The 25602-nt window shown below is 36.3% G+C and overlaps 1 protein-coding gene across 1 annotated transcript in view; it reads right to left on the bottom strand.

The window, feature by feature from the left end:
- The window catches only part of PRKN (parkin RBR E3 ubiquitin protein ligase), a 683114-nt gene that overhangs the window by 536138 nt on the left and 121374 nt on the right, over positions 1-25602 (bottom strand). The window contains exon 2 of the mRNA XM_041404442.1: positions 19379-19542. Within this exon, the coding sequence (XP_041260376.1) occupies positions 19379-19542 (164 nt within the window). The remainder of the gene's footprint in view (positions 1-19378; positions 19543-25602) is intronic.

Below are 25602 nucleotides of genomic sequence, written 5' to 3'. Positions count from 1 at the left end.
GTTTTATTTCAAAGTTCCAAGTATGAACAAGGTATTTAGAACAATGCAATAAACATTTATAAAGAAAATGTAACTCAGCACCAAATATGTGTTCACTGAAAAAGGCTAAAGTAAGAAGCACCAGAGGTCCAAGGAAAGGTAAGGGAAAGAATTTGTAATACAAAAACTTGGAGACCAGAGTTAAAGCAACAGTTCAAAAGCCATCTGCACCTAAAAAAACCAAACCAACCCCAAAAATCCCTTAGCAATTTCAATTAACATATAATATCAGCTGACTGAAAAAATCTGTAAAGTCTTGCAAGGATTCTTGCAAAGATCTGAACATGTAGTTGGCTGTGGTGAGACAAGCCTCACATGGAAGCTTAAAATATAGCTTCATGTTCTTGCAGACGCACTTGCAGCTCCCTAGCAGTTCACAAGTGACAGGTGAATACACTCACTACAGGAATTTCTTGCTATCTAAAGCTTCACTGCTGTCACATGTATACTTAATTCTTTCTGTTCTGCTAACTCCATTACATTGTCCAAAACACAGTATCACTGAAAATTTGCTCTAACTGATGATTTTTTCATGCAACAGTCCAATAAAAATAATTATTTTACATTTAACAGTATAAGAACGTCTCGAAATTAATACATCCGGAGTGGAGTCAAGGATTTGATGTGCAAAATTCAGTTCTGGGAGAGAAAGAAAGCATGGCTGGATTTTGTTTCTATAAAGAGCATGCATTTAAAGAACTGTAAAAAAAGAAACAATCTAATTTTATTTTCATAACTGAAAACAAGTTCTCAACTGAGCATCTTTCATCGAGCCAGCACATATATCAAAATATCTTACTGATGAAAATAAGAACACCGCATAAGCAAACCTTTTCTTTTTCTCCTGAACTCTAAGATTTCATGCTTTACAGCTGTATGAACAGACACTTCTCATGTAAAAAAAAAAAAAAAAATTCTCACTTCCTTTTCTTCTGCTACAGAGATGACCTGCAAAGAATAAATACTTAAGATTGTATTGAGATTGTTTTTATTTATGATAGAGATGGGTTCCCTTGGAAGCTGCTCAAGATCCATTGATACCTTTTTTTTTCCAAGAGAGGGTCCTTTTGACCTGTTAATTCTTTCCCGGGAAATCACAACTGATTGACTTCAGATGCTGAAATTATTCAAGTCATATTAATAATAAAAAAAAATAGATTATTACATTTGATGCTGCCCATTTGAATGAAAAACCACTCCATGAGAATAACAGACTCCATAATTTCAAGCTCTCCTCTGTTAAAGAAATCCACCATAGACAACAAAACTCTACCCAGTTAAATGTGAAATTCAGACATGAGAAGAACTGGGTTACCTTTAAGGTGAAGTGGTTTAGGGTCACACTTTTTTCTGAACTGAAAAAGAATAAAGGAAGGCTGGTTTACTCTGTGTGTGTATTTTTTTTACTGCATTTTTATTTACTCTGTACATACTTTCCTTTAACCTTGCAGGTTAAACCTTACTTTTAACCTTGCTGGGTCTGCCCTCTGTGTTCAGTTTTCACTGAAATAAAAAGGGCAGGGTATGCTGCAACCTTTCTCTGCTTTAGACTTCCCTGAGTGTAAAGATCCCAGTACTAGCTCTGCAGCTGTAGGGAAAATGCTTCTTTAAATAAAATAATCCCCCTTGTGCTAAACTGCCACACAAAGAGGTAAGGTAGCCACAAACAGAACAATTGTTGTACCTTTACCACTATTTTTTAGAACGCTAAGACAGGAAACTGTCATCCAAGGGAAAAGTACTTCTTGAATTAGAGATGAGAACAGAAGTCTTCCAGAAGGGATTCTTCTATCAATGAATGAAAAAAGAGCTTTTCTTGTACCTTAAATAACATCTTAGGAAAACAAATAAACTGGCAGGCAATTTCCAAACTTAAATGAAATTCAAATAACACTCTGTGATACCTTGGGTTTTAGCTTTCTAATGTTTTTTTTTTCCTTCTTCTTCTTGGTTTTGTGCTGTTTTGGTATGTGGATCTGAGTTTCATGTAAGGGGATAGTATGGTGTAGATTTTCATACATGGGAATGGTAAGCTCTATTCACATAGTAGGTAGACACAACAATTCCTTCTCTAGCTGGAGACCCTAGACCAGCCAGATCTGGATCTCAGGCCCAAGAGTATAAACAACGTGGACTGAAGAGAGAAAAAGTTAGAAGGATGGGACTTCATGGGCTGGGGCTGTAATTGGACAAGTAGCTTCAATATGCTAATGGACCAAAAATTATAAAAATGTGAGCTCTTGTGACAAAGCCCTCTTTTTGCTTCCATCTTGGAGCCATCTGGGTAGAGCCAAAGTCATGGCTCTGGTACTGCCAGGGTGTGGCCTTTGAAAGCCCTTCAATAAATGTCCTTTTATTCCCCTTAACTCTGTCTAGCCTCTGTTCCATCTGCTTAAGGCATCGCTGGGGTTCTAAAGGAGACTGTAATAGAGAACCTGTGCTGAAAAACAAAACAGGAAAGGCAGAAGGGCAGGAAACATTTGAAAGATCACCTAGGAGCAAAGGCTTTCTCCTACTATCCTGCTGGAGACCATGACCATAAATTCAAACAGCTGGTACATTAAGGATATAAGGACTGGATTAATGTGCTACAGCAGAACTGCATCATTTATTACCAGGGCAGGGAAGAAATGCACAGAAGAGGGAGCCTCCAAATAAATTCTTAATGGAGCTTAGTCTTCAAAAATAATAAATTCTCCATGTATACAAGTTATCTAGATACAGCTGGAAAATTGCCAGCCTACTTTCCAGACTATTCCAATTTGATTTGTCCTGTGTTTAGGATTTGTGTAAAACACAGGGCTAATAATAGAGAGATGTTTTCATTATTGATGAGCAGGGCTTACACAGAATCTATCAGCTAGCCTGTTCCCTGCCTCTTTCCAAGAATTTTCTCATGACAGCCTACTTCACTGGAATGGCTATTTGGAAGTCGCCATCACTCCAAATGTCCCTCACTTTCTCCTTCTCCTCCCTTGCTTTGCTCAGCATGATGCCATTGGTCAGGAATATCCCTTCAGTCGGCTGGGGTCACCTGACCTGGCTGTGTCTCCTCCCAACTTCCCATGCAACCCCAACATCATCACCAGTGTGGCAGAATAGCAGGGAAGGCTTTGGTTCTGTGTAAGCCCTACTCAACAATAACAAAAACATTATTAACATTATTAAAAAATATTATTTACCCTGTGTTTACACAAATCCAAAACACAGGATAATTAAAATTGGAATAGTCTGGAAAGTAGGCTGGCAGTTTTCCAGTGGCTATTTCTTCATCTGCTGTTTCTGAAGCTAAAGTTTATCCATTGGCAGCATTCCTGGAGCTTATAACTGCAGTACCTTGGGTACAGGACACAGTTACCTTTATCCTCACCTAACATGGATACTCAGCTGGTAGCTGCAGACATCCTTAAGCTGTTTGTTCATTGAGAGAGTACTAACTGCTCTGGAAAAAGCAGGATGCTGCTTCATGCTTTTCATCATGGGAAGATACCAAGTGTCATCCACTGCATATTGGAGTCACACTGTAAACAAGGAGTGCTAGTCCTTGAAATCAGCAAGACACCCAAGTGTGTGCCAGCCTGAGTGATAACGCATGTCTTTCATGTGTAACACCAGAATCTTGCATGGTGTGGAAACTTATCATGAAAATAATCAGATATGTTATCAAAATATGTTTAGCTTAAAATATATTTGTAAATTGTAAATGCTTTGTATAATAGTGTTTTTGCATGCATTAGAATGTGTTTTACTGGGAAACACTAAGGAATACATTTCCATTTCCTGACATTTGCTAATAATGAAGAAATAATTGATACTAATCAGAGTTAAAGCCTGCTATTAGAAATCACAGACTAAAAAAGCACTTAATGCCATACAAACAATAGCCAGCAATGGTACAGAAAGACATTTAGCACTTAAACTAAAAAAAAAGTATGTGTACTTTCTAATGATTGTCTAATGAGGGATAGTTTACACTGAATCAAAAAGGTAAGCAATTTCATAATTACATAATGTAAACACATTCATTGTGACACGGTAAAACTGATCAAATATTTGTCAGACATCTACAAACTGCAGGGACCAGAACAGTGAGGGCATAAGAACAGCAAGTGTTGATTGACCAGATTGAAGTTGGAAGAGAGATGTCAGAGAATGAATCCATCTGCCAAAAAAGCCTGGAGAATGAGGGTCCACAAAAAAGAGGCAACATGAGCTCCAGAGACCAGAGCTCAGTGCAGGAATTTTGAAGAGCAAACTCTGTAGAAGTGGGTCAAAGAGTCTGCAGTATAGTTACAATAAATCATTTTAATCTATATTTAACTTTTTTACTTAACCTACTTAAAAGAACAAGAGCACATGGTAGTTTACAAAATTTTAGCCTGTGTTTTATCTTGCAGGCCTGGGGATTGAAGTCTGAGAATAGTTTTTTTGATTGCTGTCTTTCTTCTATTGATTGAATAGAGAACAAACTCTGAAGAGAAGTTACTTAGGAAGTTAGACTTTAATATTGGATAAAGAAAATGTTTTCCATTAATGAATATCAACACAAAATATTTCTTTATTTATTTTTAATCAGTAGAGGGCAAATTTTAAGAGTGCTCACTATATGCCCTAGAAGTGTACAAAGTAAGCAGATAGCTACCATGACCCTCTCAAGAAACCTTGCAGCACTGGATTTATTTTTTTTTTCTTTTTCCCTGTTTTTCCTGGATTTAAAAAAGGGACTGAATAGGATCACAGGAAGGAGCATGAATTCCAGTTTTCTTTCATCCTCCACATCACTTTAAATGCAAGTCTCAGTTTGGTCTTTCCCCCAGATCCTGAGCTTTGGTAGCTTGCTCTGAGATTCATGTTTTGATAATACTGCCTGAAAGTCTCTCTACTCAGAAAAAAATCTACCAAATATGCTAATAAATATATGCTAATAACTTGAATAAGTCAAGTTCACACTTTTTTTTTTTTTTAATTAAGATGTTATAGTTATGCTTCAACCACCTCAAAAGTGACACAAGCAAACAAAACAACCCTTCCTTATAATGGAAGAGGACTATCTATGTAGCATGTGGCAGCAGTAGGTGTGCAATCTATTAAATTCCATTGACTTTCATTCATATCCAAATATTAACTAATATCTAAGTATATATTTCTTTTCCTGAAATATTTAACAGCCCAAGTATGGTAGCAGAACTTAAAAAAACATGACATTTTTTTCTTTCTGCAGAGAAATACCCAGTGGATAAAATGCCAGATGTTTTCAGTGACTGTGAGGTATTTATAAGAAAAACCCTGAATATTTTCAGAAAGAATAATAAGGACTTTTCAGCTCTTTTCAAAAAGACACTTCAATATTTTGACATGAAGGTCCCTGCTATCTAACCTGAAGAGAAATAGCAAAGTTTTCACAAGGAATGACAGACCTTTATCTGAAATTATAACATCCAGATAAAACCTATTGTATGTATTTTGCAACAGAACATAATATTACTATAGCTGTTGCACTTACCCTGATGATTTAATAGGCCCTTCAAAGGCTTCCTAAAGTCTGCATGTTCTTCATATTTCCTCCTGTCTATGAATTGAGAAAAAAGTCACCCAACACTTCCAACACAGACAGAAGTAAAATAAATAGTGTAAATTATGTAGGTATTCTGCCCAGGTGAAGGTGAGACAATATTTGTTTGAAATCAATAAGTTCAAAGAACTAGTAACTAGGTGAAAAATAATACATCACATGCTGAAAATGAAGACAAAGTAGTATGATTACTGAAGAGTGTCTTTGTGTGGACAGTGTCTGGATTATGAAACAAGTGACTGAGGCCAGCAATTTAGCTGATGTTCATTAGTTTAGGAAAGAATTAGCAACAAACATGCAGCAACAAATTATATATTTGTTTGTTTATAACAGAGGCATAGCAATCTCATTTATAGTTCATAAATTTCACTATTTTCTGAACTATTATTTTCTCTGCATTTACCAAGTCTCAGTTCTTATGCATTAGAAATTTGTAGCAAAGTGTGCTAAAATAGTATTAGCATGTAATACCCTGAAATTGCCTAAAAAATCACTTTTTACATCCAGAAACTGTCAATTAATTGAGTCTTACTTGGGAAAAAAAGGACGTTTCAAGCTAAATTAGTACACATTTTTGCCAGCTCAATTCTATTTAAAGCTATTTAAAGTTCATTAAATAAAAATTTATTTTGAACTTTATGGTTGTATTTAGGAGGGAAAATATACTACTGTCAGCTATTACCTCACATTGCAAGACAACCACCCTTTAAAAAAAAAAATGGGGGTAAATCAGGGTATGCTTTGAGGTTTCTTCCTCCTGCACATCTAGCAACAATTATCTCCATAAGATGTATCTGTTAGAGGTTCCAAGGCTTTCCAGAGCATGGAAAGGAGATGCCACTGTGACATGATGACTTTCTGCTGCTATTTTGGTGTGAGAGAAGCATGAACTTCCTCATGCCTCAGGTGTTTAAGCACTTTCAATTCCAGATATTCCTAAATAATTCTCTGTCTGAATACACTTATTTTGAACAATTGCTCTTTTCTTTTAAAATCATCTTGCAAAGAAAGAGTTGAGCAAATATAGCTGTTCCCAGATTAATTCCACATTACTTTTACCTGGAAAATACAGAGATTGTGTTCATTTGGTGCTCAGTTACGTGGAAAACCTTAGAAGAAACTAGGGTATTACATTCTACAGCTTGATTCCATGTCTTCTCTTGAAAACTGTTAGCAATTGAAAACTAGCATAAAATGAAGGATGGGGAAATGATTGCTTCCAATCTAAAGTAATGCAACTCCTGCCTAATGGCTTCAGGTTGTTTCTGTTCATCTAGAATTTGAACACCATTGGTTTCTGAAGCATGAAAAGAAATTGAAACAACTAGGCTTTCTATTATCAGAACCTGTAATATATAAAAAGCCTTTAGAACCAGAATATTTTAAACAAATATCAAGCAATCACAGAATTTTTAAGGTTGGAAAGAACCTTTGGGGATCTATTCCAACTCCACTGCCAAGGCAGGGTCACCTTATGGGCATTCTAATGTATGTGCTCATCATTAACATATGCCTTTGCTTTCCAGTTCTCTTGTTCCCAAACCGATAGCTGAAAATTAACTGGGAGCAAACTTTATGCATTAACCAGCCACATATTGCATAACAAAATGCACATCTTTCCAGTGAACTGAAAGGAAGACTGCTCTAGGCAGGAGGGAAGAATGTAGCAGCACTCAGTTCAAAATGCAAGCATTCCTTTACATGCAGCGTTTGACCTTTCTTACATAAAAGAGAATAAATTGAAGAAGATGTAAAGCATAGGAGTAACAAAAACATCAAAGCCCAGACATTTAAATGGAAGTTTGATAAAAAGGATTGCAAGTTTGACTTGTACATTTTCAGCCCCAGGATAGGAAGTGTGCAAAAAGCTGGTCTGTGAGACCTCAGATCATCAACCTGAACTCTGCATTGGAGAAAATCTTGACTACAGCAAACTCAATTGAAAACAACAAACAACGAACAAAAAGTTTGAATAAGAAGTGAATAAAGCAGGGTGTGCAGAAAGAGTACTTCTTACACAGTCAGTGTACCTTGATTACCCAAGAAGAACTGAAAAGGACCTCTCACATTGTCTACAGAAGAGTAGACTTAAATTCGAAAGCAGCAATATTGGCAGCTCACACTGTAACACACTTGGACTCACAGCAGCAGGTTGTAGCACCTCTTTCAGCTCAAAATCATCAGTCCACATTCCAGAATGAATGGCTGCAAATTAATTAATGCATTCCAATCAAATCAAATCACAGGGATATAAATTACTAATACAATGAAAAATGGCAAAAAAAAAAGTAGAAAACATTTCTATCAGAAATATGAGTGAATGTCACAAGTTTTTTCTGACTCTTGCAGGAAGCTTCTAGCCTAACATAGCCAAATAAGTCATGTTTCTATCAGAAATATGAGTGAATGTCACAAGTTTTTTCTGACTCTTGCAGGAAGCTTCTAGCCTAACAGCCAAATAAGTCATGTCTTTAAATAATATTTTTCTCAATAAAATGGAAGCATAAAACAACAAAAAGTTACAGAACTATAAGGATTACTGAGTTATAAGGGCATTGAAAGGCATATTTCAGCCTCCTTCCTGTAGTGTAACAAAGTCAGGACATGATATACAATTCTTCAGCAACAGGACCTCTCATGCTGTCCCCAGTATGCATCTTTTAAAAAGGCACTGGCATGCTGACAATTTCAAAAGGGACCAAACAAACCTACCACAAAGAGATTTCAAAGTGGGCAATGGCAAAACAAGCCTCCAAAGAAAACCTCATCCTTCCTTCACTTTAGGAAGGTGACTTCCTTCTCAAATACTCTCTTTTTTTGGACTCTAATGCAACTTCTCTTACGTAAGCAGCACTAAAAACCCTAATGTTGACTAACAGCCTCCAGTACAGCACAACTTAAAAACGGCAGGTAGTGGCCTGACTAGTGAGCTGGTGTATATCCTGCAGGGCTGTTCCTGTTCTTTGTGTCTAGAAAAATTCATTTTTTAGTTTTAAGTACAAATACACAATACATCACACTAAATTACATCACAATGAAAGCAGCATGTCTCTAATGCAGTGAAACAACAGAACATATGGATGTTTCCATAAATGTGAACAAAATGAAGTCTCTCTCTGGTTCTATATTTCATTTATTTATTGATAGCAATTTTTTCAATATTTACTATAGCCCACTGGGGCCTTGCAAAGCCAATCCTTCTTTTTAATAGGAAAATAACATTTCTGAGAGATTTGAATTATGTCAGGAGATAAGTAATTCAAAGATTGCTTTATGAGTGACACACATACACCCAGAGATGCAAGGAGATTAAATCCTGTGGCTACTTGAGACATGAACACATTCTGTGTCAATCTTCCTCCATTTGTTTCTGGAGACTGACACTGAGCATTGCTCACGAGTCAGAAATGCATCAATCCTTCAGAGAAACAGGGGAGAGAGAGCTTTCATTTGCATTCACTTAAATAGATGAGATCAGCAATGAATTCCATCGGAAATGAACACTTCTGGGGATGCTGTTTTTATTACCTCTGCAGTGATAAAGGATGGCATTTACAGAATGGTCCTCTGAAAAGCAACTGCACAAATCATTGCAAGTATATAGTGTGGGTAGTAACACTGTTATGTGCTACTGCATCCAGTTTCTCCACTCTTCTGACATCAGAACTCGTAGCTCTAATTCATAATAAGGCTAAATGCTTACTTGGCTGAACAGTGCTTATATGGCCAACATTTGTGGTTGAAAATATAAAAAATAATCAATGGCTACTAGTTCAACCTCCCCAAATCTTGTTTCCTATAACATATTTAGAATTGCAGGCACTTCGGCCCTACATAATTCCTCAGTTGCCTTGATGGATTATAGGATAACAATTCCCAGCATCTGCCTTCAATAAAAATGGTAATAAATATTAAGTATGCTGAGCAAGTTTAATATTTTGTTTCAACTTATTGTTGTAGGTAATGCATTCACTGCATAGCTCAAGTCAGGTAAATGAGCTGGAGTATTTTCAAAATTGGTTTGATAATAGACCTGCATGGATTACTGCTCTTCAGTTTGGATTTTTATTTTAATCTCTTTAAAAAGATACTGAATAAACTTCTAGTCTTTTTGATTTTTAAAAAAAATTATGATTTTGCAAGGTAAAAGTGTTTAATCTTATCTGAGATAGGCTTAAAGAATCACATTATTCTGATTACCCATTAAGTGGGTCTACCACATAAGCTTAATTGCTGTAATAAAATCACACCTCTTTTAAAAGTGAAAATGTGTTCATCTCTATGATTTTAGGTGTCAGACCTTAAAACACATTTCTTTATATCCTCCACAAACAGCCTTACAGTGCAAATAGTATTAACACATTGAAAATTTACTGTTTGGTTTTGTTTTATTTGCTTTAGGTAATGGGCTTGCCAGTAGTTGCTGTCAATTCATATATTTTTGCAATTCAATTCCTTGAGTTTCCATGCTTTTGCAGTCATCTGTAGTGTATCTCACCCTTTATCTTATCTCTTGCTTTCCTGCCTGGTAGGACAAAGCACTCGGGTACTTCATGAGCCCTGCCAAATAATATTTTTTTCCTTTGGCTGCCCATCTAATCACCACCACATTTAGTAAATATCATATAAATAGGCATAATCTTCTTTGTTGAACTGCTCAGGTCCACCTGAAACATTTTTATCTGAAATTCCCACAATTCTTCTAGATTTCTGATACTAAGCGTGGTATATATTTGTTCATGTATCCTTTCTTCCCTTTGTTACCACTACTGTGCTGTGTTGTTGCACCACTTGCTCACTTCCCTTATTTTTCATAGCACAAAAAAAGATAAAATTATTTTTAGAAAACTAAAAGAAGTTTCCACTACTACTTTGTGACCAGAAACAAAAGTTACACTAGCATTATAAAGCTAAACATCTTAGTACATTCAGAAGAAAGGCACTGCAGTTTTCACTATTTATACGGAAGAAGGGACACTTTCATAAAGAATGATGTTTTGAATGATATATATTCAATTGGTCAGTTTAACTTATTTATTGCCATTTATGGTCTTTGAGACATTTTTGCTATAAGATTCCAACAGCAGAAACATTAAGATGCTTTAAAATTGGATTGTTTCCTCCTTTCCTAAAGCTCTGACACTTTAAATTAGATGTGCTTAAACTGTAGTACTAAACACACTGCTGCAAGATAAATAGTAAACAAAGACCCAAAATTACCATGTAGGGTAATGAAAATAAGGCAGGAATAAAGGTTATATGATATTGGTTAAAGAGGTGAGCAGCTACTATTTTCTTTCCTTAAACATACTTGCATACATTTATTTGTTTTGTACACACAATTTGCTGCATACCATGAAAGACACAAATGAATAGATTGCTATGTTAAAGATGGCAAGGTAGCACAGTAAAAATATTTTATAGGATAATTTGGGATGAGCTGCATAAGAAACAAATCATGAAGTCAGAGCTCTGGTATATAACGCGTACCAAATATATGACAATAAAACTTTTATATGCTTCCATCGTACTGTTTTATGTCAAATAGTTAATAGGGAAAAACTGTATTAGAAATGTTTTTGCAGTTTAAAGATGTTTCATTATTGGTATCTTTTTTTTTTTTGGTATTAATTCTACCATAAAACCAGAAGATTGGGGGGTTTTTTACATCTCTGCATGAGAAGTACAACCTCATCACTCCAAATCTGCTAACATTTATGCATCTTTTAAAAATTACTTAAAATAAGTTGATGACCTTTTATACATTAGCACACAAAGATACCTTGGTTTCATACAAGGAGATCAGGAAACAAGCAGGTCACCAGGTGACACAGAAGCATAAATAAATGACAGAAACCATGGGTAGAAGGAAATTTCCACTCATTGTCAGGTAGAGTAGATCTGAAAGGCAACTTTGTTTTGTCATTCTCTCCCCATTATTTCTTAGGCTGTGTAAGAAAGGACAAATCTCCCCAAGCTGGTTTAATGGGCAACAGATGTTGGGTGGCAACAGAAATTCAAAGTCCTGAACTTGACTCGGAAAAGCAGAAATGGATGCAGGAAAAATGGCTTGAACTGTGGGAAACTAGTAATAAGAAAAGCAATGAAGAAAGCACTCATCAGTTCATTCAGGAACAGCACTGAAAACTGGACTCCACAGGAATGGGAATCACACCCATAACCTCTATGGATGGAAGGTCTATCATTTCACACTAGCTGAGAAGCTTCCCCAGGACAGTAAGGATTTTGTGTGTTTGTAAGAGAAAAAGGGAGGGAGAAAAAGAGGCAGAGAATAAGTGAGAGGGAAAATGAGAGGAAGAGAAAATGAGAGGGAGAAAATTGTCTCATGGAAAATCAGTGGTATAATTTTGACTAAATCAAAGAAGCCAATGTTTTACCTGAAAAAAAATGAAATAACAGCCTGGTGTGTATAGGAGTAAAATCATTCATTTGAGGAACAGGTACTTTTGCTTCTTTATTTAGTCTAAATGAGGAGACAAAATTGTATTGCTCTACTGTATTCCTTAGTACAGATTTTTTTTAAAAAAACACTTTACTTTCATTTCTTCAACTTGATTTTAGAGTGCATAAGAAAGCTTCTAAGAATTGTAAATTCATTGAGTGTTGCTCTAAGGACACATAAGGAATTACACACATACTTTTGCTTCAATAAGTCCTAAAATAATTGTCTTCTTTCTCTTTGAGCCTGTACCTGTGTTATTTTCCTTAGGATGACCAATTTTATTTACTTTCATGGGGCCTTTGCTGTCATAATGCAACTCCAGGGTTTTTTTTATCCCATCACACATAAAAGCCATGCCCTACAGGAACAATTCTGCATCCCCTAGACTACAGAGGTTCATCTGTGATGAAATCTGTAACCAGATATGAAGCATTCAAGTTTCCCTCCATCCCTCCGACATTTTCATCTACAATTAGTGAAAAAGCTTGAAAAAGAAAAAGATAATAGGGAAACCCAGAATGGTTTATTAAATAGCTGAGTGACCTTGATAATTGCAAATATAAACTTATTGCAGATGACATTTCAGAGAATTAGAGCTGTAAAGATTTAGATAAGTAGAATTAAAACAAAAGCAAAGAAATAATGGTAAGCAACTACATTCCACCTTTACATTGAGGAGATATATTTGGTATGCTTCCTGTTATTTAAAAAAAAAAATTCCAACACCTTCCATTCCTCCTTTACAATTTTATTTTCCCGAGACAATGTTTTCAATGTTAAGAAAGAATTCACAGATACTCTGCCACAATTTCCCATTTCTTAATACTGTAATTTCACTATGTAAAGCATTAATCAAATCCTGATTTTTGCTTCTTTTTTGAGACAATACAAATATTTGCAAATTATTGTTTTATTTCATTTATGAATTATAAAGTACATAATCTCTATCAATACTTCCTTATGAATGTAGTCTAGTAGAACAATGAATACCATGTTTTTCCTTTGAGAGAAGGAAAGGAATAAGGTAGAAAATGTCCCTACCATCCCTCACCTTCTGCTTGTTCAACTACAGTTTTTGGTAATGATGTTCTGTATGCAACATTTTTTTTTCACCAAAGCAATTTAGAAAGGTGATGAATGAAAGATTTGGGCTGACCTTTCTTTTACTGTCATGATTTAGAGACTCATAAAAGTTATTACTCACTGCCACCACTTTAACAACTACTGCTTTTTAAAGTTTTTGCTTACACATTTTCTCTCCTGCAACCTAAAGATGGATCCAAATGATGAAATGGACAGCACTGTAAACATATGAATTGAGCTATACTCATGACAAGGGGAAAAGACTCAACAAGTGTCTGCCTAATGCAAGTATGTAGGTGGAAAACAAAAGACACATCTAATATTGTGGCAATTTTCAAGATAATTTTGTTCTGAAATGTGATATGTGTCCTGAAAAGAACGAGAGTGTTTTGCCAGAGGAGTTTCTTATCAGCATAATGTGTTTCATGCAAGCAGTATTGCACTTTCTCTATCAGACCCACACAAAGCAACAGCTCTTTCAAAAATATATTTCACAAAATTCACTTAATGGCCTCAATACAGGGAATTCTAACAGCCTAGGAGAAATGAAGTTTAAGTAAAAGTCGTCTGTTGCCTGAATATGTTTGCACACAAAGAAAGTAATAACAACCATCCATGGAATAAAAATTAATTGAATAGATTTACAACTTACTTAAACTGTCAGCAAAGGGGAAAACAAAATAAACTCAAATTTAGAAATTTGGAAATTAATCTAAAAGAGCAGCATAGGACATACAGAAATATTATGAGTCAGTAAGACTCCTATAAGAACACTGGCACCAGCTCCCCTGTTCCAGGAACCCTTGAACCAGACTCAACAGACAACACAGAATTCATCTAGGTACCAAAACCTAGATACATCTAGAAATTAAGACCACATTTGTACTGCGTGCACACTGAAGAAAGTTTGCAAAGAAAACACTGTCCCAGTTTAATCAATCATCAGCAGGCCAACAAAAACACATTAAGAAATGTCAGAAGAATCAAGAAGGACCCAGAAAATTTCAAGGCCTTATTAGAATTTGTAGCCCTTAACACAAATGGCTCATTCACTTTTTGAAATTTCCAAACTACTTGAAGAGAATTTACCCCTCATTTAGATAAATATTTTTCATAGTCTTCTAAATTGAGGGAAAACTTAGCATAACAAGACTGGAACACAAGTGCATTTAAAAGCAGAATGGAAATACATTTCTGAGATTGAAGGTCTCATCTATAAATGCAATTAGGTCTTGATCTGGCAGAACAATTAATGAGCAATGTATCCTCTTTTTTAATTGCACACAATTTTACAGGAACATCTTTCCACTATTCCATACTCACAACAACCTTCTGAAAGAATTCCTATTTTTGGGTCTATATTAATTAATTACTGTTACTCATTCCAAAGTAAACTGTAATCAGCAGGGAGCTTTTCAACACTCTTTGGAATGTGGAAATACAGAAAATACTTCACAAAGTAACAATATGGAAAATCTGGAGACCCAAGCTAGCCCTGACTTAATATCACAGCAAACATGGCTCTGTGGTACTTTCCACATGCATTGTGAGTGTGTAATACCATCAGGCTTAACACAAGTCTTGGAAACACTTATTCAACACATCTCTGTTGTCACAGTGAGTCTGCAGCTGTCAAAAGAACCAAGAGCTAACAGTACTGCTGTCCTCTCTTTTAGCCAAATCCACATTACCTGGCAACACACACATAGCATCTCTAGATTTCCTTGTTACTATAATATACCTCAGTATACCTCAGCTTGCTTTTCTTGTTTTGAAGTACAACACACATCTCTTCCAGCTTTACAAGAAAAAAGAAGACCCACAAATCAATCAAATATTGACCAAAAATACTGATTTAAACATGCACACACATAAAATTATTTTTTCTCTTTGAATTTCACATATGATGATTGATTTAGTCAGTTTGTCTACGGGCAATTCTCTACAAACAGCATTTAAGTATGCAAATGTTGGCTCAACAGTATTCTGTAACCCACAGAACTGCTGAGTATCAAAGTTGTTTCTGTGAGTGATTTGGTATCCTATACATAAAACTGTAGCACAAGGCAGTAACTATGTCAAAAGACCCAATCTAATCTTAGCATTCAGTACTTTATAATTACACATGGAGGTTTTTTCCTGGTTAGGGACACATTTCACACTGTGTCACCTGGTTTCTTCTTTGAACAAAGCACTATAAGAACTCCTGGAAGCTCTGTTGTACTGACTGTGCTTAGAGAGCAAGAAAGTTGCCATACATTTATGTACACCAGGCCCTTCTTCGATGAAATGCAATATTCCATTGTTCGAGTACCTGTTCTTGCTAAAAGACAGCATCATTTCTCCCTATCAGTTCTCTTTTCCCTCTGTAAAGATGATCATCTGTTGCTACTGCAGTTGTGCTATTCCTTTTTACTCACTTTCAGTTATGTTGATGAGCTCACAGTATTTAACAATAACTTCTAGTTGTGCTTTGTTGTTTTTTGAATTATTGTATAAATTATTTTAGGCAAGCACCTATATGGATGGATGCAGTCAAAGCCAAATTAATGTGAAACCTATGCTCCAAGCCTCAAGCCTATGCTGCAGTCAAATACAAGCTAACACTGACTCAGAAGCTGTCTCAGGGGAGCACAGCTTTACACAAAGCTAACAAGTTCTGCTACTTAACACATGCTTAGTCTTTTTCTGTTTCAAAAAACAGTATCTTCCAGCTTTACCTTACAGAGGAAACACTGCCAAAAATAGAACAGAATAAATTGTGAAACCAGACTAAATTCTATCCCTTTTTTGCTACTGACTGAGGACAAGCTAAGCCACTGACTCCCATCACATCATTTGTCTGCTTTATTCATTTACACTATAAGGTTGGCAAGGAAGGGAATCTCTCCTGCAAACTGTTTGCAAAGAACTCCTTCACACAAGGGGACTTCGAGTTCTCCAAGAAAGAGGAAGTCTGCACTAATATAATACTACTGCTATTATCAGTAGTAACTTTTAAATTGCTTGCATTGAGCAAAATTGTTTATCGATACGTGCTACAGACTTTACTACCAGAAGCTTTGTTAACTCATTTTGCCATTATCTGAGGCAATGACAATACTATAAGCAGTCCCCTCCTCTTAGAACACTTCAAGGTCCCTGATATGCAGCTACCTCCTTTTTATTCTGTTGGTGACTCTGCTATGGTTCTGATCTTCTTTCCATCCTACGATTCCTACAGAAAGATCTTTCCACTATTCTTCCACACTCACGACAATCTTTTGAAAGAATTGCTATTTTTGGGTCTGTATTAATTAATTACTTCTACTCATGCCAAAGTGAACTGTAATCAGCAGGGAGCTCTTCATCATTCTTTGGAATGTTTAGCACACTTAAGTGACACTGCTTGCTAGGCTTTTAGGAATCACCTTATTGCTCGAATTCCTTCTTATGAGATACAAATTTGCAGGTCTCATTCTTCATCCAGTCATTACCAATCTTTGCTTACCATGGCTCTAATTTCACTACTTGTCCCTTAGTCACCAGCTCAGATACTGATCTCCCTTGTGTACAGTGGAATCAGTGTCTAATCTTCTGTTCTTTTTTCAAGGAAAAACACATATCTGTGGTACCAGATTAAATGTCTCCACGCATATTTCACTTCTATCCCTCCTACAAATTTTTTACTGTTGTTGATATTAAATTCTTAAGATCTCGACTTGGCACTTTCTTTCTAATAACAATTTCTCCTTAGCATCTGTCCATTTCACCTTCATTTATTTTTTACAAGTCTCAGCTACCTGGAATGATTTTTCCTTCTATCCAAAGAGGAAAACAAACACAGCTTTCACATTCTCAGTTATGTTTTGTATCAGCTGCCTGAGATTCTAAGGTAGCTGTCAAGCCAAATCTAGTTGTTCTGTGAGCCATGAAACCAGTAAAGTTTGCTGCTCTGGAGTATTTCCTATATACCCGCCCCACACTCCTGAAATTACTGCAGCTTTTCTCATGTCCTCTACAATCTTATTATCTGCAATACCATCAGGTCTTTTTGTTGACCTCAAGATTCTTCCACAATACCTTGGGCAAATAAGTTCAAAAGTAATTTACGAAAAACAAGAGGACAGAATTATTTTACCAGAAATTCTATGCTATTGTAAAAGGAAATAATTTAAAACATTGGCAGAGTAGAATATTTCTTATTTTGCATCCAAATCCACAGATCTATGAAACAAAATTTGAGTTAGTTAATTTGCTCATATTTGATGTTAATTCGAAAACTACAAATGCAACATAAATGCCAGAAGTTAGTATTTCATTAGCACACAAGTTGTTATTAGCTTCTGCAAAAAACCCAGACAGCTTACCACAGGAACCCAAACACCTCAAATACTCAGCTCTTCTTCTTGTGTTGACAAATTTCCAAGATAAATAAATATACACAATTAAAAAAAAAATAAATAAAGAAACACAGCAGCAAAGTAGAATGCATTAAAATATCTAGAATAAAAGTGATGCTGATGATATCAATCAATGCAATTTTTAAGACACCTAAATACAGAAGTATGAATTGGATCATCTTAAACAGCTTTTGAATTTCCTATCTGAGTTAGAAATCAAGAGTCTAAGCAACGAATCTAGATCCAGTTCACTAAATAATAGGAAGTCTTCACTAGACATGATAATTATGACAAAACAAAGAAATTACATTATCAGGAGGTCTATATATCTGGAACACCATTTTTAATTTACCCTGGCAACAGACTGTATGCTGTAGCCAACAACAAACTTGGTTGCAAGTGTCAAACTGGGCTGAAAATCTGTGTTTCATGCTGTCGCAAAATGGTAGTAATACCAACACCTGCAGCTTGCCAGGAAAAGCAGAGTGGTTCAGAAGCTTCTGACAGAACACAGACACTCCAATCCAGCAACTGGCAACTGACAGGTTCTACAATTCACATGATTTTTTTTTAATTCTTACACTTTTATATATATGTATTCACATGTATGTGGAGCACACTGCAGGTATGCATCAACACTATTCACAGCTGATGCGCTGGAGACTAAAAGCAATTCACATTTCTACACCTTCCTTTGTGTGCTGGAATTCCCTAAAGCCCTTTGCAAAGCAACAAATACCATACCCAAGGAGAAACAGTGATAGGTCATCAATACGGTAGTGACTTTCTGTACTCACACTTAGCAGCGATTCTGAGTACAAAAATATGCCTGAAATACGAGTACAAATTAATCTGAATAGTTCTACACGTGAGGGATCTTTTATGCAATCACCTGCACTACTACAGGTGGTATCTGCAGCTCTTTGATATAACTGAGAAGGATGGCAAGTTCATTAAATAAGTATTTGCACTATGCTGAAAGGCCAGTCAGGTTTCCCAAAGTTTTCCAACTGTCTTAAATGTGTGATCTTATGCTAATCCCTGGCTATTGGAATATACTACCAAATGCACACACATAGGGTAAACAAAACTATTAATAAAGCAACTGCAGCTGCCCTGGTAGCAGTAGCAAAGAGCAACTTGAACCTATCTTTCAGTGCTTCTTACTGCTCACTACAGATGAACAGCCCTCTCTATTGAAGAGAATGCTTTGCTAACCTTCAGGAGCTGAAATTCAGATACCTACTTATAGCTCTCTTCTGTGCTCCCTTCTCCGCTTTTAGCTTCACACATTTATGAGTTCAGTGGTTTGGAGAACACTTTTATGGGCTTTCTGATCTGGAACCACCCCTCCAGCATCACACACCTGTGCAGGCACAGCAGCACACGGCACAGCAGCAGCCATGTAGCTATCCTCCAGGGGTCACAATTGGGTTACAAATTCTATAAAATGTGATGACTGTGCAGCCTGATTTAGAGCAATTTATTCACATCCTTCTTCATTAAGATTCAAATGGAATAAGTAAGATAGAAATTGAACAGATACAGAAATTGTGCATGGCTTGCTTCTGTAGTCAGTAAACATTTATTCACTAGGCACAGCTCTCTCTCATGCTCTCTCTCTCATATTCTCTCTCTTTCCCTACCCTTCCTGCTTGCTGTTTTAATGCATAATTAAGAAGGTCAGAATTAATGAAGCAGTGTGGAGTAAAGTTCAAGGAATCCCCAGGCACTATTTATTTTATTAGATCTCAGGCATGAACATCAGATTGGCAGCATTAGAGGCAGAGGCAGTGTAGCTGGCAGCAGTCCAGGCGAGAAGCTACCAACAATTCTTACCTGCAGTGTCAAGTCATTGCTGAGCTCCCTCCCTGCAAAAATCACCCGCAGCTGGTCAGCTGGAACTCCCTGTCGCTGGGCAACTGCCTCTTTCAGCTGGAGGATGCTGGAATCTGAACCAACCTCCACGGGGAAGCCATGGCTGGAGTTGAACCTGACAAACACTGAACAAGAGCAAAAGATGTTTTTCAGCGAGGATTTCTCATGACATGTTTATACTAGAATGACGGCAAGAGGCTTACTCTTCAATTACAGGAAGCATTTACTATTTTCAGAGAAAAGCTATTAATACTCCAGTGTGGTATTTTTAACTCCCTCACGGAATAGTTAGTGACCATTACATAAAACCCATGTGCTTCCCCTTGGCAGTATTAGAAATTACATAGAGCATTTAGAACCAAAAGAAACCCAGCTGGGCAGCTGTCCAAGTAGTTGCTTCCTGGCACAACAGATTTTAAGTTCAGTCCTAACCTTCACAGGCACAGGGCACATGCATTTTCTGTGCCCCTCGTGCACTTCCCCAACACATAAATAAATGCAGGAAACTGAGGTATGCTCTGGAGCCAAAATATATTAAATTAAAACAATGGAAAACAATTGCTTGTTACAAGGTAAAGCACTGTCATACAGACTGGTTTCCCACAAATATAATTCTACAGAAGATAATGATGGAGAGGATATCACACGCTAGAAGAAATCAGAACCACAGAATTCTATATCGAGGAGTGTTGTATTACAGCACAGTCTTTTCAGAGTTCACTAAAATATCTGCAGTACATAACTCCTGTCAGCATCCACCTTCAGTGCAGAAAATCACTACTGCACCAGTCATATCATTTTTAGAGCTGCAGCAACTGGTTTATACACCCAGAGAAGCCTGGCAAACAAACCCATAAGCCTCCTGCCATTCAGCTGGCAGAGCTGTTTTTCATAAGAAGCCTGAATGTGTTTGTTGAGCACTTGGTCAGGGGAATGACTGCAAGACCTATGAAACAAGAAAAAAAACCTCATTACATCCATATCAGTCATGGAGGTTGTATGTACAGTAGACATGTTCCCAGTGGACTGCTTCGACCAATACCTTCTCAGGAAGGAAGCAAAGGAATTAGCAAAACTCAATATAAAACAAAAAATCATTTATATCAATTATACCTGTCACCTAAACTACCTGGGTATTGATTGCAACAACCAGGCTTTTTAAAGATTTATTTTTCCTATTCCCACTACAATGTTTTAGCTGAAGATGTTACTCATTTGCATTTTTGTTGACTGACAAAAGCATAAGCTCAAAAGTACTTATAGAGTTTAAAGAAATAACTATTTTTAAAACTAAAAATAGGAGTTTTATTATTTTTCCACTGTACAGTCTACCAGACAACTCCAAAGGTGTCAGACCATTTAAGAACATTTGAGTATGGCTGAGGCTGCTACCATTGTTTTTCTCAGCCACCAATGTTGTAAGTATTTGCAATTTCACATCTTCAATTCAGATCTGGCTTTAAAGTATAAGGCCATATTCCAGTAAAATTATATGCAACATTTTAAGTTTAGTACTTGAAAGTACCCTCTTAATGTACTAAAATTCAGGGTAAGATTTCATAATACAGTGTTAGGCAAGTGCCCTGCAGTGTGTTCTGCAGCTTCCTGCCGAACATCTCATTATGGGGTTTGATTTCTGTTAAAGAATGTTCTGGAGATAACTGTGCAAGTTGTATATTCAGACTGTTGAGAAGAATCAGGAGAAGTTGAATTTTATTTTGATTATGGCTTGGAGACCAAAGGAGGATGTATATGACAAAAAGTAGTTACACCCAATGGCAACTGAACATTTCTCATCTTTTAAGGAATGCACAATGTTCAACTGCAAATAAAATTATCCATGCCAATAGCAAATATATAGTTAAATCAATGGGGATTATACTTTTTTATATGCTACACTGTGACTATATATATTTTAATATATAGATATTAAACTATAGATATGTTCACATACACACATAAAATGCATATATGTGTATCTCCAAAGAGCTCTTCCTAACAAATACATAGCCCTCTTTTTCGTTAGTCTTGCAACAGCCAATGTTGTTGGTTTTGGAAATGAAAAAAAAAAAATTCAGCATACACAGTGACAACAATTCAAATGTAGTGGTAAAAGCAAAGTGCTTGATATTTATAAAGACAGCACCATTTAAAATAATTGCACAGTGGTATTTATGTATTTATTTTTTAAGGCAGTATAAACCAAACACACTTACTGGAAGTGTAAGTCAAGTTTGACATCATGAACTGTAAATTCTTCTCTCAAATAAATTTATTTTTATTTAGTTATAGCAGGTAACTCCTCCTCCCAGTGTGTATGAGGTATCAGAAATTTAGTCTCACAATTCTTACTACAAGCAAACATGGGAACTGAGTGTCAGTGCATCATTTTGAACTATACAGCACAGAAGCCTGAAGACCTAACTTGGAAAAAAATGTTAAAAAGCCAAATTTGCTTGCTGGAAAAATCTAAGCCTCAAATATTTTGCCCTTAAGCACTTTTATTCTATTATATAGTCTGCTATCCAATAACTCTTTTTAATGCAAAAGAACAGAAGAGACCTTTGCTTACTTGCACAGAGTATAAAAAGATTGAATACAAACCTTCAGTCTGTGGAATAAAACCAGAATTTCATTAATATAATATTTCAAGCTGTCTTTTTAGGAAAAATAAACTTATTTTCTTTTTGACATTTCACCTCAATAAACAAATAATTAATACCAAGTTGATATTAACACACGTTATTCAAGAGATCATAGGTGAAGTTGTGCAGACACTCCAGACCTCTTCTAAACAATACATATGTTGAAAAGACTTAGAATATAGAGTTTATCCACTGGAATGTAAATAAATATTGACTTAACAGGAGATAAGAGAATTTACCTGAGGCCTAAACTGCTGGCAGAAATCCAAAAGAAATAAACAGAGTGACTCAGACACAAGTACATGGGGCAGGTTTTTTTTACATGCAGAATTGCAGTGAAGGTTGGAAGAAACCCTGGGGGCATGGACCCCTGCTGGAATCTCAACAAGGAGTCCAGGGATTCAGCTCCTGTCTTCCCTGGCAAGTCATACCAAAAGTTCCAAAGCTTTAATCCCTGTTGTTATTAATCCAACAGGTTTTCCAGTTGTTAAAGGAGAAGACCAGTGTAAAATATTGGAGAAGTTCAGGCCTTGCCTATGAACAAACTGTGAAGGCACAGTCTTGATACAGAGAAGCAAAGCAACAGAAGGAACTGGGGCAAGAATGAAAGGAAGTTGTAGACAGCTTTACACTGCTGCATGCACAACACAAATTTCCTTTTACATAAAAAAAAACAATTACAATTTTTTTTTTGCTAAAGTAGTGAATCACACAATCCTGCTTTGCAGCATACCAAAGAAAACCTGTAATATAAATGTATTATTCGTGGAAAAGAATGCACACATTTAAAATTTAAGATCTTAATAAGGTCTAATTCTCCATTCTTCCTATGGCAAAAAAAAAAAAAAAAAAAAAAAAAAAATCACAAAAGTTTAACCTAAAGAATGGGAAACTTTTTTTTGCAAGAAGACCTTTGACATGTTATTTTCCTATGACTGGGGGGGAAAAAATATATCTTGTGACATTATCTGTCTGTGGTGATCAGATCCTCTTTGCCTCAGCACATGACTTGAGAACACAACTCTTCCTAGCTCAAAAACCTATATCCAGACTATTTCACACTTGAAAGTATTATCCCTTCCTTTTCGGTATTAAATTTTTCTCATAAACTGTGATTAATAATTTATCCAATATAGCTAACCAGCTTAGTACAGATGAAAACCAGGAAAATTCACAGAAAGGATAAATAAAGCGAGAGAAGGTAAGAACTGAGACAACATAAAATCCTTGCCTGCTGATAAAGTAGTGCAGAACTGTTCTGGAAGTCTCTCTATTACCACCCAACTGTGTATCACCTCTCAAGGTCCAGGATGGAGACAGCTGTTGCAAGTATCTTTTTTATTCCAGTGAATAAAATAAAAACATATATAACATATTTTTCGTATCCCTGGGGCTTCTACATCTTCAATCATACATGATATTGTTCTAGTCTTTTAATCTTTAGACTCAATTAGTATTAGATACATTTGTGGACAGTTTAAAAACCTCAGTCAATATCAGTTGCTGCCTAGAATTTCTACAACCTAAATTGCAGACATGCAACTGTAGGATTTATGTGGTCTGAGAAATTAGCAGCAGAACACAAGATAATGGGATGGCACTAAATCTTATTCCACAACATTTTATTGTTATTTCCTGATGCTAGGGGAACTGAAAAAAGGGAAAGAAGTAAAGTGAGAGACTAAAGAGAAACAAAAAATAGAAAAATATGGGTTGAAGATACTGTGCAAGCTGAGGTCAGGACTGGAAAGGAATAACTCAGAGTTGTGTCAGGTTTGTATTGCACAATCAGTTCATACATGCTAACGAAAGTCCAATCAAATGGTTAAACAAATATGTGCAAAGTTCTTTGAACTATGACTTTCCACAGCAACTTAAGCAGCCTGGAAGTGATGTGGTCCTTTTCTTCACATATCTCTGCATTTAGGTTCTGCACTGGAAGAGGAGACCTTCCTAACACCTTCAGTTCCCAAGAGCACTGGAGAGCAGGGTGGTTCAGTCACCTACACTTCAGTTTCTACCCTGCTTCCACTACATCAAGTCCCAGTTTGGAGGCTGTCACTGTCACAAAGCTCTGGCCAACTGGCTTGCCTGACTTTTTCCTTGACATAAATACGTGATAAAATCTCATAGTCATTGGAATAACCAGTCCCATAGCAATTCACGTATCCTTTTCATCAATTAGCAAAAATATCCTTAGCACTCTCCAAGAAAACCCTCAAAAAGATGTCTTTTCATCAAAAAGTTGCCAAATTCCAAAAATTTGGAGCCAAGTTGAGATAGTAGGATCCCTAGTCTTGATGCCCTTCTTGCACTGAGCATTCTGCCAAAAATTCCCTTCTTTAGAGAAGGAAATCCAACTACAGAACCTTTGCTGTCTACAGAAGGAGGGAGACAGTGTCTCAGAAATAAATGAAATTTCAGACATTTCATTCTCTATGGCTAAAAATCAACAGTTTCAACACTACCTCAAGATGAATGGGTTGCCATTGCAGCTATCAATGCATTGGTATGACATTTTCCTGGAAAAATGCCCTGCTGTGTTTTTTGCACCAGGTCCAGAGTGACAGGTATATGCAATGAAGTTAACCCTGACTTAATGCATTCCCACTCACTGCTGAGCCATGATAACTGGAAGGATTAGGTCTCCTCCATCACTGCATTTGTGAAATAAAATTAATGCACACTAATGTAAGCCAACTTCACAGCCGCAGCAGAAAAAGAGCCTACACAGGCAATAATTGGCAACTCATTAAGCTGGAGTAATTTGGTTGCTTCTGATCATTTGTAAATTACCTTCACCTAACGAATGATTTTATGATGTAGTCACACAGAGTGATGTAGTAATCTAAAATAAACAACATCTATAAAACCTCATCCTTGGTGGAAGGAATAGACTCTCGGGAAAACATCTTTAGTGCTGGCTAACATCAAATGAATATCATAAAAAAATGTTCCCTGATCTTTAACTCATAAGATTGAGATTTCTGATGGTTTTATTTTACTTTTAAAATAAAAATAACAAGTGGGTTTTATTCAAACTACTGTTCAGGGAAAGAAAGACATTACTATTCATAAATTCTAAATATGTACCAGGTGACAGTATTCTACAAAGTCATGAGCAGCACAGAATGGGTGAGTAGGGACAGGAGATTCACCTCCATCACAAGATTTATGGCGCATCATAATCAATTTATATGAACTATGTTCAAAATAGGCAAAAGCACTATGTTTGCCCACACTACTAGCAGCAGCCCTTCTGGAAAACTCTGCCAGAGAAGTGGTGGATGCACAATGTATGAATTTGGCTCAAGGGGAGAAAAGAAATGGGCAGTTTCAGACACCTCAGTAATCTCTATACTGGAAACAAAAGAATAATACCCACAAGTATGTAATAAATAGTTCATATGTAGGTTTTGTACTCAGAAAAGCAACGACTTTCAGTCATACACTGAGCCAAAGAGGAACTTATAACTACAAGGAAAGTAAAAAATAACAGATACCATCACACCATTCCCCAACGCCCCCCTCCCCCCCTCC

This window comes from Onychostruthus taczanowskii, unplaced genomic scaffold (assembly GCF_017590055.1).
Source record: "Onychostruthus taczanowskii isolate IOZ18803 unplaced genomic scaffold, ASM1759005v1 scaffold21, whole genome shotgun sequence".
Classification (NCBI taxonomy): domain Eukaryota; kingdom Metazoa; phylum Chordata; class Aves; order Passeriformes; family Passeridae; genus Onychostruthus; species Onychostruthus taczanowskii.
The sequence above is the reverse complement of the archived record's forward strand: the minus strand, read 5'-3'. Positions and strand labels throughout refer to the sequence as shown.